General features: G+C 41.6%; 2 protein-coding genes across 2 annotated transcripts; both read left to right on the top strand.

Moving 5' to 3' along the window:
• The first annotated feature begins 5,521 nt into the window (after positions 1 to 5,521).
• LOC104425341 (triacylglycerol lipase SDP1) lies at positions 5,522 to 10,314 on the top strand. Its single transcript, XM_010038027.3, has 3 exons — positions 5,522 to 7,913; positions 8,747 to 8,890; positions 9,106 to 10,314. The coding sequence occupies exons 1-3, from the start codon at positions 6,495 to 6,497 to the stop codon at positions 9,976 to 9,978; spliced, it is 2,436 nt and encodes an 811-aa protein (XP_010036329.2). The 5' UTR covers positions 5,522 to 6,494; the 3' UTR covers positions 9,979 to 10,314.
• A 7,967-nt stretch (positions 10,315 to 18,281) lies between these two features.
• On the top strand, positions 18,282 to 19,370 carry LOC104425342 (probable calcium-binding protein CML35). The gene has a single exon (XM_010038028.3). The coding sequence runs from the start codon at positions 18,437 to 18,439 to the stop codon at positions 19,112 to 19,114; it is 678 nt and encodes a 225-aa protein (XP_010036330.2). The 5' UTR covers positions 18,282 to 18,436; the 3' UTR covers positions 19,115 to 19,370.
• Positions 19,371 to 19,579: the final 209 nt, after the last annotated feature.

Raw genomic sequence — 19,579 nt, 5'->3', positions numbered from 1 at the left:
TTGAAATATATTAAGTCCCACAATTCTCTACCATGGATTTGTATTGGTGATTTTAATGAAATTCTATATGATTGGGAGAAAGTAGGAGGAAGATTAGCTGAGTATCACAAAATGGTAGCATTTAGACAAATTGTAAATGAGTGTTCTTTTATGGAATTAGAAGGCAAAGGTTGTGCGTTCATGTGGGCAAACAACCGGGGTGGAGATGAATTTATATAAAAAAAACTTGACAGGGTCCTATGTACCATTGAATGGAGGGTTTCCTTCCTAGAAGCTCTAGTATTTTCCCTTCCGGCAATAGGTTCAGATCACTGTCCTTTATTAGTATCACTCATGGTTGAAAGGAGGAAGAGAAAGAGGTACTTTAAGTTTGAAGCTTTCTAGTTGGAAGATCATGAATATGAGGAAATAGTAAATACGGTGTTGAAGGATCCTGGAGTGAAAAATCTAAGCTAGGGGGCAAAGACTCAGAAAATAAAGGCATCCTTGGAGGTATGGAGCAAAAAATTTGCCAATGCACAAACTCAAATCAGAGACTTAAAAAGAGAACTTGAAGCCATCACAAATAATCAAGAGGCTGAGCATGATAGAAAGAGGGTACAAGAGGTAAAAGGAAAAATAGAACTGTTATGGAAGCAAGAAGAAATGTTCTACGGGATGAGATCGAGAGTTTCATGACTGAAATGGGGGGATAGGAACTCTAAATATTTTCATGCTACCACTATACAGCGCAGGCAAAGGAACAGAATATCTATGCTCCAAATCTCCAGTGGAGAGTGGACCCAGGATGAAGGAAGGTTGAAAGAGGAAACTTTAGCTTTTTTCACTGAATTGTACACCTCAGTGGAACCTCGCAATATCCAGCCCATCATTGACCAATGCCCTATTATGGTGATGGAAGAGATGAACACAGCTCTAACAGCAAAAATTATGCTACAGGAAGTCAAAGAAGCAGTCTTCCAACTAGGTGCGTTAAAAGCCTTAGGACCAGATGGACTAAATGGTCAGTTTTATCAGCATCACTGGAAAGATATTCAGACAGACATTATGGAAATGGTAGAAGATTTCTTGGAGACTAAATGCCTAAATCCAAATCTGAACATAACACATATTGCACTTGTTCCTAAAGCCCCAAACCCAGAAAAATTAGACCAATTCCAACTAATCAGCCTTTGCAACTTTTCCTATAAAATTATCTCAAAAGTGTTGGCAAATCGTCTTAAGAGATGGCTTCCTGAGTTGATTGAAATAGAGCATAGCGCTTTTGTAAGTGGAAGACAGATACAAGACAACATCCTCATAGTTCAAGAAGTCCTTCACCAACTCAGAATCAGGATAAAAAGAAGAAATTCCAAGTCGTGCTCAAACTAGACATGAAGAAGGCCTATGACCGAGTTGAATGGGACTTCTTTGAAGCTTGCATGAAGAAAATGGGTTTTAGCACTACATGGGTAACTTAGATCATGCAATGTGTCACAACCACCTCATTCAGCATGAAATTAAATGGAGAATCCCTACCTTATTTTCAACCAGCTCGAGGTATTAGACAAGGAGACCCTCTATCCCCTTACTTGTTTATACTTATGGCGAATGTTTTATCTTTAATGTTGAAAAAAACAGTTGATGAGGGAAGATTAAAAGGTATTAAGTTGAACATTCACTGGCCCACACTATCGCACTTACTGTTCGCAGATGATTCTATTTTCTTTTTAGATGGCAAGATTAATGAGTGCCAAAATCTAGCTAAGGTGCTGAATCAATATTGTGTAGCTACTGGGCAACTAGTGAATTTGAACAAATCAGGAATCCTTTTTAGTGCGGGCTGTCCCCAGAGCTTAAGGAGGAATATGGCAAGGGAGCTGTGAGTCCCAGAAATCGACAAAATAGGGAAATATTTGGGTATCCCCTCTGATTGGGGTAGTTCAAAAAAACAAATGTTTGCATGGATTTTGGCACGGGTAAATATGAAGCTGGAAGGATGGAAGGAAAACTTGTTGTCTAAAGCAGGAAAGGAAGTCCTCTTGAAAGCAGTAGTTCAGGCTATCCCACAATATGCAATGTCGATATTCAAAATCCCAGTATCTATTTGTAAAGCAATAAAACAAAAGATAGCCTCCTTTTGGTGGAAAAACAATGAAAGAAAAGCTGGAATTCACTGGAAAACTTGGCATCTAATGAAAATGAGGAAAGATCATGGCGGTATGGGTTTCAGAGACCTCATTACATTCAACAAAGCCATGCTAGGAATACAAGCATGGCGTCTAGTGAAAAACTCTCCCACACTATGGATCCAACTTTTTAAAGGCTTATATTTTCCTAATGCAGATTTCTGGCATGCAAAACAGGGTCAAAGAGCTTCATGGGGATGGAAAAGTCTCCTAATTGGGAGGGAAGCTATCTCATAATCGTCCCAATGGTCTGTAGGTGATGGACAATCAGTCAGAATACGGCAGGATAAATGGCTAAAGCGGGGTATACTAATCGGACCTGCTAATAGAGAAGACCCTGAGCGTGTTAACGAGTTGATTGATAGGCAGATTGGCTCATGGAAAGAGGATATAGTACAAAACACCTTCGAAGACAGCATTACAGATGAAATACTGGCCATTCCCATCCCAGCTACAAGTGTAAAAGACAAACTAGTGTGGAATGCAACAACATCAGCAACTACACAAATCAAAAGTGGGTATAATCAACTAAGGAGAGCAGAGATCAATTTAGCACATAATGAAGCATCAACTTCATACCAGAAGCCAAGAGAACTATGGTGCAAAATTTGGAATTTGCGGACTATCCCAAAAATAAAAGTTTTTATGTGGACCCTTTGTCAAAATGCGCTCCCTACGTCAGAAAACTTAAGTAGAAGGAAAATCGCACCTGAGTCGACCTGCTAGCGTTGTAAAAAGAACTCCGAAACAGAGGAACATATGTTTTTGCTCTGCCCCTGGACAACCAAGATTTGGTCAGACCCACGCATCAGTATACCGGTTCAAAGAAAGGGACTAACAAGCATAGATCGGTGGATCCTTCACTATAAGCGAGCCTTACCAGAAGCACCACCCCTCGAGCAAGTTGCTGAACTGCTCTGGTTCATGTGGAAAGCAAGAAATGAGGCCATTTTTAGAGGGAAAGCGTTGGATCCGCAATGAGTTATCTCGGAAGCCCTTGCAAAACATGAAGAATTCAAAATCTGGAACTCAAAATAGGATGTGCGTGAGGGGAGAGACGGTACCTACACGACGAACTGGAACCCCCTGCACCGAAATCGCTGAAAATCAACGTCGATGGAGGTCTCCGAGTAGGCGAAACCAAAGGATCGATTGCTGGTGTATGCAGGGACGCGGAAGGTGTTCTTCTCGGAGGGTTTGCACGCCAAGTTAGAGTGCAATCTACACTCCAAGCCGAAACCCTAGCTCTGCTTGAGGGGATGAAGCTTGCGCACGAATGGGAGAAGGGAAAAGGCAAAAGTGAAAGTACAATTGTTGAATCTGACTCCTCTGTTGCAGTTCACGCTTTGTTGGGGGAAGCACAAGTACCGTGGGACATTGCAACACAAATCGAAATGGGCCGGGCTTCTCTGTCTTCTTCGCCTCACATAAAAATTACCCATTGCTTTAGGGAACAAAACAAAATTGCCGATTGGGTTGTTAAAGCCCAGCTCAGCCATCGCCTCCCAAACAATTGGGTTTCGAGTCCACCGCAACCACTGTTTGATTTTTTTCGTTCTAAAGCCCATATGGGTTCATGTTCTATGTCCTTTACTTAAGTTGAAATGAAATGCAGCTTTTTCGATCAAAAAAAAAAAAAAAAAACAATGACGGGTGAGGAACAAGCTGCCGAAGAGGCCGGGTGAGGCCACTTTGAGATCAAGAAATCTCTCGACAACGACTTCCACTACGAAAATCTTTGACCTTCTCCCAAGCTCATTCCAACACTCAAAATGGGAACCTCTACTAGTACTACCACAGCAAAAATGCCATAATTGAACCGACAAAATCAAGACATCAATCATTACCACTAGAACCTCTCTTCCTCCCCACCAGTTCATTCACTAAATCCACACAACCGCATCTACGTTTTACCAAATTGTCCAAACCCAATTCCTCGAACCCATCCAATTAAAAGGAAAACCAATGAAAACCAGATGAAATCCGGACTTTTCCATGTTGCAATGAACCAAAATAAATGAACAGAGAAAGTTTTATCTGGGAGACGTGAAGCCTTAACCCATCTCGCTTGTAAGTATAAGGCTTGTTTGGTTTCACTTCAATGGGTACGCAATCAATGGAAAACATACCAAAACTGTCATAGCTCTGGTAAAGTAAAATCATAAACAAGAAACGGTCCATGCAAACTCTGAGGGTATCAAATTTACAGGTTAAAAAAGGGGCAAAGAGAATCGAACCGACCCAAAATATCATTTGTTTTGGGAAGACGAAGAGGAAAGCCTACACAAACTAAACTTTTCTCTAATGGAGCATATAGAAGGAAGCAGTCTACATGTTGGAGAATTTTTAAGAGAGGTGATGCCAAGGCCCGCTTGACTTCGGCGACCCAGACCCACGCAAACCTAGATGACCGTCGACCCAGAAGCACAAATGTAGACTCTTGGCAACCCTCGGCGATTGTCGACGACCCTCAGCATGAGGGGTGTCAAACCGACGTCCAGACTTGGGTTTAGTGAGGGAGAAGATGAACCCAATTCAATTGAACCCCCGATCTTGACGACCGTCAACCCCCGGGGATACTCGACTCTCAATGATTGTCCCCTGGCGATCGTCAACTCTAGGCTCGCGTCGATGGGAATCTGGAGCGAAGGATGTTGAGAGAGACGATAAAGCAACATTGGAATTCGAAAATGTCGGTGGGGACAAAGCCTGAAGTTAAAAAAGTTCATTAAGCTTGAAAGTTGACTTTCAAAAATGCTGAAAGGTCAAGGCACATATTCAAGTTTTCTAGAATTGCCAATGTTGGCTTTCACTCAAGCTCTTCAAATTTTTTTTACCGATGACTCACCTTTTAATCCAGGGGCTTCAATAGCCCAAACTCCTTCGGAAAAGCCGAACCGGATGTAACTAAAGATCAAGCCCGGCCAGTGCGCTCGAGCCCTTTTGAGATCAAGCCTGTCATTTCAGACCCTTCTTCGAGACAAAGCCCACTCTCTACCGTCCTTTTAAGAAATCAGCTTCCCTTTCGGAATTGAATTGAAATCTTCTCCACTTGCTTTCAAACACAACTTCTTCCCTTCCCAAACTAGGAAAGATGCGACTGGAACTTTTTGGGCCCAGTACACGACGAAACCGATGCAGTTGATCTGAGTCAGCAAATCCCGGGTCGACTGCTAGGCCCATTGGGCTCGAACATCTCCCTCATCCGTGTCGTTTCTTCTCCGGGCCATCTCCTCCTCCGCCCTCCTCCCCTCCTCCACTCCTCCGCCGCCGCCGCCTCCGCCTGTCGCCACCAATCTCGTTGTCTTCCTTCCAAGCAACAAAAAGGACACTTGCGGTTGCGTACACACAAGACGCAAGTAAAGCAAGAAACACGAGTTCGGAAAACCTTGCCCTGCCTTCCCCGCAGCACCCCACGACTTCCACAATGCCGAATTCCCGATTTTCCTGCGATATAATAATGACAGCGCTCGACCCTTCTCCTGTCTTCTTCTTCCTCTTCTCTTCCCGTCCATTCCGTCTTCGCTCCCTGCCATAATTTCCGAGAAAGCTCCTCCGTACCGTAGCGACGCTCGCCATCTCTCCCTCTCTCTCCCCTCTCTCTTATCCTATCCATCTTCTTAATTGCGATCCGTCGCCATCGCTGCTGATTCGGCTCCGCGTCATCAACCCGTTGTCGAGCGAATCCCTATCTCTTCCCGGATTCGCCATCGTTCTTGGGTTGGTTTAAATTCTTGGCTTCAGCTTCTGGGTCTCGCCTCTCTCGCCTCTCTCGCCTCTTCCACTTCGGGCCCACGTCTTGGAATTTGATCTTGCGCCCTTCTTTAGTCTCTGTGTCTTGTGAAGTTGTAGCTGGGGATTGCAGTGAGAATCCCTTTGCCTGAGAGGACCCTGCCTTTTTGCGATTCGAAGGATCTTTGGCACCTTGATTCTGCTGATTAGGAGCTTTCTTGGTTCTTGATGATAACTCGATAAATATCACGAATTGCAGGTCAGCTTGAATAATTATGCTGTTGTCTGGGTCAATGTTGTCGACTCTTGCTGGACATTCAGAAGCACGATCCGTCTCTGGAATCTTGGTCTGCTAATTTGCTTAAAATAGCGTCTTTTTCTGGTCTTCTGTGAAATTGATTTATTCCCTTCCATTTGGTATTCCATTGTCCCCTCGGGACCATCTTTGCGCCTTGTGCTCATTGAGGTTTTTCCCTACCTTTTTTAGCTGTGGGTAGTGGAAGTCTGCAATTTATTCTTTCGTTCCTTAGGAACCCATTTGATAATTTGGCGTACCAGAGCATCTGGAGATCAAGGGTGGTTGTTACTCAAGACATGGATATAAGTAATGAGGCGAACATTAATCCGTTCTCCATCGGCCCTTCGACCATTCTTGGTCGCACCATTGCTTTCAGAATCCTGTGTTCTCAGTCTATGTCACAGCTGTCGCGGCAGCTCTTTCATGTGGTGTTAGATTATGCGTTTAGGACTGGGAACTTTGTTGCCACCGTGATATCGTGGTTTCATCCTAGGAATCCACAAGGGATATTGGCAATGGTCACCGTTATAGCATTCTTGTTAAGACGGTACACCGCTGTGAAAGTGAGGGCCGAAATGGCTTATAGGAGGAAATTTTGGCGGAACATGATGAGAGCTGCATTGACTTATGAGGAATGGGCTCATGCTGCTAAGATGCTTGATAAAGAGACACTGAAGATGAATGAATCGGACCTTTATGATGAGGAACTGGTTAGAAACAAGCTTCAAGAGCTCCGCCAGCGTCGCGAAGAGGGGTCTCTTAGAGATATCATCTTTTACTTGCGAGCTGATCTGGTCAGGAATCTCGGGAATATGTGTAACCCTCAGCTTCACAAGGGTAGACTTCAGGTGCCCAAGCTCATTAAGGAGTACATTGATGAGGTCTCAACTCAGTTAAGAATGGTCTGCAACTCTGATTCTGATGAGCTCTCTTTGGAGGAGAAGCTTTCTTTCATGCATGAGACTAGGCATGCCTTTGGTAGGACAGCTTTACTTTTGAGTGGGGGAGCTTCTCTGGGAGCCTCTCATGTTGGTGTGGTTAAAACACTGGTTGAACTTAAGCTTTTGCCTAGGATTATTGCTGGCTCCAGCGTGGGATCCATAATGTGCTCTGTTGTTGCCACCAGGTCTTGGCCCGAGCTTCAAAGCTTCTTCGAAGATTCTTGGCACTCATTGCAGTTTTTTGATCAGCTGGGAGGCATTTTTGCCATTGTCAGGAGGGTCATGAGGCAAGGAGCTGTGCATGAGATCAGACAATTGCAGTGGATGTTGAGGCACCTTACCAGTAATCTTACATTTCAAGAAGCTTATGACATGACAGGACGCATTCTTGGGATAACAGTGTGCTCTCCGCGGAAGCATGAGCCACCTAGGTGCCTTAACTACTTAACCTCACCTCATGTTGTCATTTGGAGTGCGGTGACCGCTTCTTGTGCCTTTCCTGGCCTTTTTGAAGCCCAGGAACTAATGGCCAAGGATAGAAGTGGAGAGATTGTTCCCTATCATCCACCATTCAATTTGGACCCTGAGGAGAACTCTGGGGCACCTGGCCGTCGATGGAGAGATGGTAGCTTGGAAATTGATCTGCCCATGATGCAACTAAAGGAACTATTCAATGTGAATCACTTTATAGTGAGTCAAGCAAATCCTCATATCGCACCACTATTGAGAATGAAGGACTTTGTGAGAGCTTATGGCGGGAGTTTTGCTGCCAAGGTATCATCTCTAAGATCTACTGGCAGTTTTCTTTAATGCCATCTTTAATTCATATCTCTATCGCTTTCTCCTAAATGGTTTGCTCTAGTGGTTGTTGATCCATTTTTTTTTTTTTTTGAGCAAATGGTTTAAATTGTTCAAGGCGATAAGTTTAGCAGGTTCGGTTACAATATCAAAGTTCCTGATTACTAAAAATATGAGATAGGCCTTCTAACGTTTGACAGGAAGATGTTTTTGCACCTGTTTTACTTTGGATATATTTAATTCAACATCCTAAACTCTCTCTAGGTAAAGAAAGCCCTGTGTACTATTTAAAATTGAAGAATGCTTCCTCTACTCATCAGTTGTTCAGTTGTCCCCCTGTCTTGGGGTATAACATAAGATAATGTTGTGTGCTTCAGAGAGATTGTAACTTGACATCTTTATTTCAAAATTTTCTAAGTAACCTATATAAATGAAACAATGTTTATCTACTAGCTGATCTGAAAGTCGGTTACAAACCATTTCTAAATGGTACAATAGGGGTTCCCTCACGAAAGAAAGAAACAAGTAAAGGAAAGTTTCAAGGATTCTGATTATGATTGATTCAAACAATGGAGTGTTCTTCTCATTTTTATGTCAACCTTGGAACAATTCTTTTCGGGTGTTTAGATTGTTACTCTTTCCAAGACTTGTTTTAATCTTTTGTTGGTTCATGAGAAGGAAGGAATGGGAACTCAGGTTTGTGATTTTGATGGTGGATAACTGGATATCTTGTGCTATATGATGTAATCTTCTCTGTATATAAAGGCACAGGAATGATCTGTTTTTTAAATTCTTGTGGAACTTTGTAGCTTGCTCAATTAATTGAGCTGGAGGTGAAACATAGATGCAACCAAGTATTGGAGCTTGGTTTTCCTCTTGGGGGTATCGCTCAGCTCTTTGCGCAAGAATGGGAGGGTGATGTCACTATTGTTATGCCTGCCACACTTGCTCAGGTACGTGCAATATAATGGCCCTAGACCTCCTTGTGAAAACTTACGAAGCACTTTTGATAGGAGCTTGTAAACTATGGACTTTCTTCTTCCCTAAGCTTCTGGATTGATTGGCCCATTTGCACTTCTGCTTGCCCATGAATTGCCAACCTCCTTTTTATATTTATATCTATGTGGCAACTGATTTAAGCATTTGTCGATTGGTGTTTGTATTATAGTACTCAAAGATCATCCAAAACCCGTCCCATATGGAGCTTCAGAAAGCTGCCAATCAGGGGAGAAGGTGCACTTGGGAGAAGCTCTCCGCCATCAAAGCAAACTGTGGCATTGAGCTTGCACTTGATGAATGTGTTACGATCCTCAACCATATGCGCAGGCTCAAGAGGAGTGCAAAGAGAGCTGCAGCTGCTTCTCTTGGCCTTGCCGCCACTGCCAAATTCAGCGGGTCTAGAAGGATCCCTTCATGGAACTGCCTTGCTAGAGAGAACTCAACTGGGTCTCTTGATGAAGATTTCCTGACAGATGCCGCTTCCTCATCACATCAAGGAGTTGGAGGATCCTTAGGTAAGAATTCCCGGCCTTATCGTGGTGGGCATGATGGAAGTGACAGTGAATCCGAGAGTGTAGATCATTCTTGGACAAGATCTGGTGGGCCCTTGATGAGGAGTAGCTCCGCTAACAAGTTCATTGACTACATCCAAAGCTTGGACTTACAAGTTGACCTAAGTAAGATTGTTAATTTAAACTCAAATGTTGTTCAAATGGGAGGAGAAACACACTCTCAGGGCTCAAGGGTGACAACACCTGATAGAACTTCAGAAAACACGGAGTTCGACCTGCGGGACTCGAGCAATAGAAGCAGCTCAAGCATCACTGTGTCTGAGGGAGATCTCTTGCATGCTGAGAAGGTTCAGGAGGGTATCGTGTTTAATGTTGTCAGGAGAGAGAACCTTCCAAACAGGAGTCATGATACTGAGAGTTACAACTATGAAGTCGCCGAATGTTTGCAACTTGATTGTCCAGAAAAGGAGATGGACGGTAGCTCGGATTCAGAATGCGGGGATGGCGGAGATCATGTGGAAACAGCTTAAGCCGATAAAAGGAGAGGAGGGATTCATAGTGCTATGGTTCAAATTGGTTCTGGTATAGGTATAGCTGAAAAGGACCAGAGAATCTCCTGACAGTTTGGTTTCTACTTTGCATCGCCTTTGTTATTCAGCATTCACAATAGTTAGTGGTTCCAATACTTCTCTTACCTTTGACAGGAGAACGGGGAGCTTTACTACATATCAGAGCGTTGTATAGAATTGTAATTTAGCTGTGGCTGAGTTTCTAGACCAGGATACGGCACGGTTCTCTGGAAAAGCCCTGGCTTGTAAATACGTTAACATGTTCAATATGTAATCTTGTTTTCACTGTGCAGCCAAGGATGGCTCTCTCTCTCTCCCCCTCTAGCCTGCGGGCGCACATGCACGTGACATAAGTTTTACGATGGCATTAGAAGTTGCACTTTATCGAGTGACCGTCCGTATTTTTCATTTTCTTCATCCCCGAGTGACGGCGTAACTTTTCTAGCATCATGTCTTCACTTCCCCTTATCCCTCCTGTACTTCCATCTTTCTTGAGACCAGTTTGCGTCACCTTCATCCTTAAATCCCCCATTTCATCAATCTATTACCAAGCAATCCCCGCAGGTAAAATTAAGGGGGAATTGCTTCGCTCTTTAGTTATTTGTTTAGCATCCATCATATGGAGATCACGCTGCAAGGTCAGAACAAAGATTTCCGACCATATAGGGTAATCTTAGTGAGTTTGATACGCCATCGGTCGATGAAGGCGATACATGAGGAGACCTTGACATGCGACAGATGATGCAATTTCAATACATCACAACACCAACCATATGCACACCACATGTCGACAAAAATAACAATAACTTCTTAATCGTCTTAATCGACAACAGATACTTCTCTAGAACTCGTTTCTAGAAAAACCAAAAACTAATGGATGAAGGAAAAAGTCTAAATCAAAATGGGAACAGCCATTTGTTTACTTTTGTATGAACTTCGGCATGTTTTGTGAGCCCGCCAAGGTGGGAACTTAGAGGCAATTACACACTCACTGGCATGAAAGACGAACCTTCACGGAGCATTTTGATCCGGACCAGAAGACAAACGGATAGTATCTTCGTCTTTTTCCCTCGTCAAAACACATGTTCTTGGTCCAATCTTTGGTGCTTCTTGTATGGCCCTTGGCCAAACTTTTCAAAGCAAAACGAGCAATTTCTTCCGACTTCAATTTCTGCAGGGGCCGCCCCACTGTTCAACGAAGAACCTTGGTTTATCTAACTTGAGGGGACCAACTAATTATATTAAAAATGCATTGAGTCTCGACCTTCATAAAAAATTATAAAAAGGACAAGCTAGAAAATCGATATTAGTTCGTCGGCATGTAATAACTCTGTTTACATTTATCTCTACATGTCGGTCTTGACATATGTTGAGGTACAATTTCGTCGTGCCTTAAACTGAGCATTCCGACAGCTGGTGAGGTAGGTCTGGACCCCGCCAGAACCCTTTTCCTTGTGATTAAAATAGAAAACTTAGCCACTTGCCAAAGTGGGGTGAAATACTGGCCACCACGTCTATATTAGTGATTCCGGTCAAAATTAGATAGAAGTATTATATTCGCAAATTCTCAAAAGATTTAGGACTAAATTGATTATTTTGATTCTCTATTTTCTTTTTCTTGTTTTCCTCCCATTTGGGAGCTTTTCTTCCGATCTAGTGTAGATTTGGAAGTTTCTCTCTCTAATTATGAGAAGGGTTTTATCTCGATCTTGTTTAGACTTAAGTATTTTTTGCATGTATGATTTTGGAGTTTCGCTTCCCATCAGTTTCATTAGTGTACAAGTGTTACATTTATACTCATTCGACCTTTTTTTATATTCTAAATGGCAAATAATATTGGGGACATTGTACCAAAGCGCACCAAAAAGCAAAGCAGTTATAATAAATGGATATTTCAATGTATGCTCATTGCTAAAGACGGATCCAATGATCGACCACTAATTTTGATTTGAAAACATTACAAATTTACTATTTGAGCATGTGATCCTTAGTCTTATTTTGATGATTCATTTTTTTATTTGGCACTTATTTTGTTTTGATGATCCGTCTTGAATTGCAGTTAAATTGCATCGTACCTCTCTAGTATTTTTATGGAAATGAATAAAACGTCAAAAGAGACCTAAAATTAGCTGGAAGCAGCTATGAATTGAATTCAATTGGGCCATAAATGTGGATCTACTTGCAGACCAAAACCGGCAATGGACGAGCAGAAAAGGAGTGGATGCGAATTGGTCAGACATCATTTCCCTGTCAATGGTGTCCATAGATAACAACTGGCACATCATAATGACAGTAGAAAAGGGCAAACTCTTTCCAATTTGACACAGTGTGTTTTGAATGGGTCAGGGGCCCCGTTTCTTTTCACACATTTAACAGGATCTTCATGTGAGCACAACTTTTTCCACGGGCCCCTCTAAAACTTCTGAATATTGACCCCAGTGTTCGGATAAAAAGCCTAATATGTAATGCTTATACCACATAACGTACCATTGATACGGACATAAATAATAAAGTGTTCTCATTTGCCCCGTGTGTGCAGTTTTGGATAAAAAAAATTACTAGAAGTATCACTAGTGGTGTATGGTACTTAATTTAGTGTCAAAATTTTTTGTCAAATTACTTAAGTGTCAAATTGAGAAAAAAATGATAACTTTAGTGTCAACGGCAAGAAATTCCGACCAAAATAAGACATGACTTTTATAATTAAAACTTTTATATGACTTGGTATATTATTTAAGAAATCCAGTCCAGTGACTTTTTCACATGGCATGCTAGGCACTAAAGTAATTCTTTTTTTTTTATTAACAAATAGTATTGAAGTGATCACTTTAAACAAAATTTGGTATTCAAACAATCATTATTTGTCACCTTTAAACAACATGGTTTAGAGGTTATATGCCGACTAAGTATGCTAGCAAGCTACATAGGACTGAAAAATTAATAAAAAATTGCTACGTCAAATTTCCAGTAACCCAAATTGGAGTTGGCACTTAAATGATCTTTTTTTTTAAATAGCACTTAAGTGATCAAAAAAAAAAAAATTGGCACTAAAGTGATTGCCATACGCAACTTTTAATATTTGTAATGTCCTTAACCCATGGTTTTGTTAGGCTTATTTCTCTTAAAAAGTGCCAACTTTAATTCAAGTCTAAATTCTAATCCAAACTTTTTAATTTGTCTCATGAGAAAGCATTAACTTTAAATCAAACCTCAACTCTGGCCTATACTTTTTTTCATCTCATTAAAGAACATCAATTTTAGGTTGAGTCCAAGCCGTAGCCCAAACTTTTTGTTGTCTCATAAAAGAGCACAAACTTTAAGTCAGCATCTAAATCTGGCTCCCATCAAGTTTCAATCCGATCACGTCGTTAAGGATTTTGCATGTGTTTTTTTTTTTTTTTTTTTGAACCCTCGTACCCATCAAGTTTCACGAGATAAACTCGGACGGAAGCCGCCACCACGCACCTTGAGTTGCGCAATGGGGACGTGGGGTTTCGAATCCCTCCCCCCTTGGTGGGGGAGAAAGCTCTAACCATCGTGGCCATCGTAGACGGCGGTAGGATTTTGCATGTGTTATTTCATGTGTACTCTATGAAAACTTGACAAGGCCAGATTTGGGTATGAAATAAAAGTTAATACTTTTTAATGAGATAAAAAAAAAAAATGTAAGCCATAATTGGGACATGAGGTAAAATTGGTGTCTTTTTGTAAGACAAAAAAAAGGTTTAGGCTATAATTGAAACTTGACATAAAAGTTGATTTTTTCCGAGACAAAACAAAATTAGGGATTAAAGTAAGACTAAAGCTGAAGTTTGTACTTTTTAAGGGAATCAGACTGTTTTTATTATTATTCTATGGGTACCGGACGGGAATGCTTGGTCGATTTAGCACTAATGCGCAGGTGAAATACGTGGTATAGAAGCAAAATACCTTTTCCCCTTCTTGGGAAGAATCATTACTTAAGAAGAATCTTGACGAATTGGTAAAACCACTTTGGAACCAGTTTCTATTTACAATATCGCAATCGGGCAATTAGCAAAGTGTTAGAATCTCAATCCCACTTTAAAGAGAGGATCTTGACTCAATGAAAGGCAAGTTAAGCTGAGTCAACAAGCCGAGTAACATGGGAGATACTGAATGTCGGATTGTTTGTGCTTCTGTGCTTCTTTTTGGTTAGAAACGAAAGTATAGATCAGGATTTTAAGCAATCGATGTTTACTTATAGATTAGACGCATGATATAGATTCAATCATTAGCAGTATTGGCGAGAGAACGTGAAAGTGGGAAAGCTAACTTGTCGTCTACTACCAAAATTCCTGAAGCGTGGGACCTGCCGTCGCGCTTTTCTTCTTTTGGGCAGAGGGGTGTCACACTTTTTCCGAAGGCGTGCTTGGGGAAGAAAATGATCCCTGCCTTAAAAGGAGGTCCATTGATTATAAAATTTTTAAGATTTTGTAGGATAGGATACTTTTTACAGAAAGTAACCAGAAAAAATGCCACAAATTACGGTGCGTCGTGATCCGAGGATCCGTTTCCGACGGGCCGTAGAACGGTCCCGTGTCGCAACAGGTTATTCACAGAGCTCTAATGGACTTAGACTGCAAGTCAATTTGATCCTGACCAGGCAGAATCCCAAACACGTTTTAGAGTGCTGTTAAGTCAACTCAGCCCCAAAGAATGGGGCTAGACCAGCTTGATCTTTGTCTTGACCAGCTTGATCTTTGTCTTGGAAAAATTCAATTGCCCATAGTGTTGAATGGGTCTTAGGGCCAATTTAATGAGTTGTTGGATCTACGTAACAAGATAATCCAATATCGAAGAAAGAGAGACTAAATTTTGGGTCTAGTTATCATATTTTTTTCATTCTATTCTCTTCCACCTATCAATTTAAGCATTGAAAGATGAGAGCGATATTGATGTGTGATTCATACTTCTCATCAATAAGATAATACGGGGATCTTGCTCTCCAGTGAACGGATAGGAGTTTGGGAGTTGCCACGGTGGTAGTCGCGAGGACAGCAGTTATGAATAGTTACTGGGTATATATAATTTCTTTTTCTTATAATTAAGGGATGTAATAGAGTGGTGCCATGTGTTAATTATAGTTGAATCATTTGCTGGATGTTGTCTTAATTTAGGACGAATCAAGATAAAATCTTATATTTCAAATTCTCTTTCTTGTATTTTACTCTCTATTTTCCCGTGATTGTGCCAAATCTTAACAAACGAGGGACAAAGAGAGAGACTTCATTTGGGTCTAGCTATCAACTTTATTCATCTCATTCTCTTCTGCCTATTGATTCAAAGTATTGGAGTTCCAATTTGGATCACGAATTTAGATGCCTTATCTACTGAAGATCCAGTTGACTCGAGAGCATAAGATAGCACGTTGTCATGGACCAGTTAGATGTGTAGGGCATGTTCAATCTCATGCAGGTACTATCAATCTCTTAACATGCATCCCCTAACCAAAAGCAGAGAAAGTGAACGTTAACCATCGGCGATGTTCCAATTTGCGATTGGTCAACGTCGGTATCTCCCTTTGCTATAAAAAAAAACAAAAACAAAAAAAAACAAAACGTCGGGTATCTCCCCGGCAACAATATGTTTCCACTAGTTGCTGCTAAATTATTCTTTCCAAACTGTGGGACAAACTACACTCCGATGAAACATGGGTCGCAAGTAATTCTATTCTTAGGTCAGATTTTATAATTCATATGCGCAGAACCCCCCATGTGATGTGCTGATCCCTCTCTTGTCTTGCTTCGAGTAGGTCCAATCTCATGCTCACTAGAATATGCGGAACTCACAAATAATTAATAAATGCACAAAAATAATTAAAAATATATAATTGAAATCCGATTGGATTTATTACAATTTACATATAAAGTACCTAGAAGAACTCACTTTAATCATAGCTTTGACCCGTCAAAACTGTATAGTTAAAACCCACATCGATCCACGCTCGATTTGCGAGTAAATAAAGTCGATCTGCTGAGAAGCCCATCCACCCAATCATTTTTTTCCAATTCTGAGAATATGTATATCCACAGAATATTAAAATAGTTAAAAAATTATTAATATTCCAACAAATATTCTTCTTCCCAATGATTGCCACCATCCCCCATGTGCCCATGAGATATGCCAAATCTGCTCCATGATATAAAATTAAAAAGAAAGATTTGGAATAAGAAATTAATATCGGATTTCTAATCAGTATTAGGAGGTGACAATACAAAAAAAGAAAAAAACTAAAAAAGAGATTTAACTATGCTCGATGGCAGTCTCGTGAATTTATAATCATTTAAGGGATTAGGGGATTTATCCTTGAGAATAGAATAGACTATGCGTGGTCGATAGAGGGGGAAGAAGTGGGCGGCATGTGTGTTAGTTTTTATTGATAAGGGGCATGAATCAAATCATTTCCTCAATCTTTTGATCTTCTTATTGATTATGTGATCACATTGAGTAATTAATTAATTGGGGACCACAATTAATTTCTTCATTGTTTTTTGATAATATCAATATTTCGAGTTTCACACCAGGTTGAATCAGTTCTTGAATCCATTAGAGGCGAGCCATCAGCATCTATAAAAATCATTTGGTGCTCTTGGAGCACAATATACTACTATATACTGGAGAGATTGAGTACAATTTTTAAATGGAAAAAGATCGTACTTGAAATAGTCCGATCCAATCATAAACTAATGCCAACATGTCATTGAGCCCCAAGAGTTATGATTTCTTAAATTTCTTGGGAAAAACTACTAAAAAACCCAAATTATATTCACTGTGGTATATTTATTCTAATTTTTTTTAATGATACAAAATAATCATAAACTTATATTTGTGTGGCACATTTATCTTTTGTTCGTTAACATATATGGACATGGAAAACAAATTGTATTAACATCACTCTCACGTAACTTAAATGATATAAAAATGATGTTGTTTTAACTGAAAAATATTTGAATTAAAATTGATGGATAGTAAATGTATTACATAAGTAGAAGTTCGGGGTTTTCCACGTCATAAGAAAAAGTTTATGGTAAATATATTAAAGTGGGCATACTTTAAGGTTTTTTATGTTACGATTTTTTTTAGGGTAAATGTGTAACGGTTGGCATAGTTTGAGATTTGTAATGTCACAAATTTTTTTTAGGATAAATGTAGTATAGTAAGTATAATTTGATATTTTTTGTGGCTTTTCCCTAACTTCTTTTTACCGATCTTCGATTGCTTTGATCGTGTGCTAATGTGGTGCTCCCATGTGCATCCCAGTATTTCTCGCGGGACATTCACAAGAAGGTAAACTTCCTCCCAGAAGAAGCTGCGTCGAGCCCGAATCAAAACCCGGCGTTCCCTCCTAAGACGTCAAGTTAAAGTCGCAAGTTCAGTCAACCTATCAATCAATGCCCTACACTAGTATGTCTCGGCATTTCTCTCGGGCATCGTCATCGATATTTCCGCTCCGGAGCCTAAGTCTTTCCGGGCGGATCTAACTCTTGCTAGATCAAAATTAAGTCAAAACCCGAAAGCGATTGGGGATGGCCATTTCCAACTGGGAAGGAAGGAAGCTGCGCGGAAACATCAGGAATCGTCTGAACAAAAAAAACCTACCAATCTTTTTCTAATATGCCCACTTCCTTGTTTCTTCTGTTAAAGGCGTCGTCAATTTCCTTGGGCCCCAACTAGGATGCGAATAATCGCCAGAAAGGTCCGCGAAAAGTCGAGATCCTTCCCAATTTACCCCTCCCCCACTGTCAAATCCGGACCCAATCTCCCCCAACCAATCTCCTGGAAACAATGGCGACGACCGAGACAAGCTTTTCCCCTGCCCCGTCGTCGAAGCCGCACAACATATGAACAGGAGAAAATAAAATTAATATCACGAAAATCTCATATTAATACATTTATAACATATTTATTTTCCTTTCGTTTATCACATTTATACTGATTTATAATTTTTCGTGATATTAATTCGATTTAATAAAAAGTTACCGAGGATAAATTTATCACATCATCAGAGACATATCGATTTAGGGTTTTGATAGTTAAAAAAATTAAGTTTCAATTAGGTGTATACCAATTTGGATTCTTCCTAGTGTTAACTAAGATAATATTATAATGCGGACGGGAACTTACAAACAAATTACCATGACCCTTTTTTTATAGTATTTATTTAAATATGCCACTGGAACAAAAAGTGGCACCCGTTTCCCTGGTTATTCTGAGCAAGGAAGCTTCGCGGAAGCTGCTATGGCGGTCTGTCCCTCCCACCCCGTCTCCTCCATTTAACCCCCGCCCCGCTTCCTCTCTGCTTCCCTCAAGCCCATTCCCACCGCCCTTCTCTCTCCTCCCTCTCCCTCTCCCTCTCCCTCTCTTTCTCTCTCTACCCATTCCTCCCTCGCCGCCCCCCATGAAGCTCATCGTCAAGATCAACCGGCTCAGCCCCAAACGCCTCTTCGGGTCCAAGAAGGACCGGTCGGACCGGTCGGACCGGTCGTCGTCGTCGTCGTCGTCGTCGGCCTGCTCCTCGGCTGCGTCGTCGGTGCACAAGCGCGGAGAGGCGACGACGCCCACCAGCGTGCTCCCCCCGCAGCTCTCGGGGGAGTGGTCCGACGTGGCGTCGTCGTCCGAGATGAACGGCGAGCTCGTCCGGGCCTTCACGTACATCGACGGCGACAACGACGGGGTCGTCTCGCGGGAGGACCTCGAGGCCCTGTTGAGCCGGCTCGGGGCCGAGCCGCTGAGCGCCGACGAGAAGGCGCTGATGCTGCGGGAGGTCGGGTGCGCCGACGACGGTGAGGTCGCCGGGGTGAAGATCGAGGACCTGGTGAGCCGGGTCGGCTCGGCGGGAGGGGACGAGGAGGCGGACGCGGGCTGCGACGTCGAGATGCGACGGACGTTCGAGTTCTTCGACAGGAACGGCGACGGGCGGATCACGGCGGAGGAGCTGCTGGGGGCGTTCGAGGCGATGGGGGACGGGCGGTGCACGCTGGGGGAGTGCCGGCACATGATAGCGAAGGTGGATAGCAACGGGGACGGGTTCGTGTGCTTCGAGGACTTCAGCCGTATGATGCAGCTGCAGATCTAACCGTTGTAGTTCAATTATCAAGAAAAGAGAAAAAGATGTGATTATGTGATTGGATCATCATAGTACTTCTAATGCTTAAATTCCGCGGTTATTTTTCTTTTTAAATATTTTTTTTTGCCCTTTTTTCCTGCTCTTTTTTTTTTTTTTTAATCTTGTTGGAGATCTCGAAGTAAGACAATTGATGAAACCCGTCTGATTTATCGGACGGCTGAGATCAAATGATCTCGGAGAACGAAGATGCATTTTGATTTTTTTCCGTACAGATAAATCAAGAATTGATTATTGGCGCTCTTCACTCAGAGGATGCTTCGGGCATATGTTAGAATGGTTTTTCGACTAAAATGCTGTTGGTCCAAATATGACGCGATAAATCACACTACTAATATAAATATGATCCAATCCCAAATAAATAAATAAATAAATATATAAATATGATGGAATTTACCAACGAAGAAGGGGTGCAAA

The sequence above is a fragment of the Eucalyptus grandis genome, chromosome 11 (assembly GCF_016545825.1).
Source record: "Eucalyptus grandis isolate ANBG69807.140 chromosome 11, ASM1654582v1, whole genome shotgun sequence".
Classification (NCBI taxonomy): domain Eukaryota; kingdom Viridiplantae; phylum Streptophyta; class Magnoliopsida; order Myrtales; family Myrtaceae; genus Eucalyptus; species Eucalyptus grandis.
This window is presented reverse-complemented; position numbering and strand designations above follow the sequence as displayed.

Coding starts and splice junctions, on each gene's coding strand:
- LOC104425341 (XM_010038027.3), top strand. CDS start 6,495: ATGGATATAAGTAATGAGGCGAACATTAATCCGTTCTCCATCGGCCCT. Junction 7,914..8,746: donor GCGGGAGTTTTGCTGCCAAG/GTATCATCTCTA, acceptor GGAACTTTGTAG/CTTGCTCAATTAATTGAGCT. Junction 8,891..9,105: donor TGCCTGCCACACTTGCTCAG/GTACGTGCAATA, acceptor TTTGTATTATAG/TACTCAAAGATCATCCAAAA.
- LOC104425342 (XM_010038028.3), top strand. CDS start 18,437: ATGAAGCTCATCGTCAAGATCAACCGGCTCAGCCCCAAACGCCTCTTC.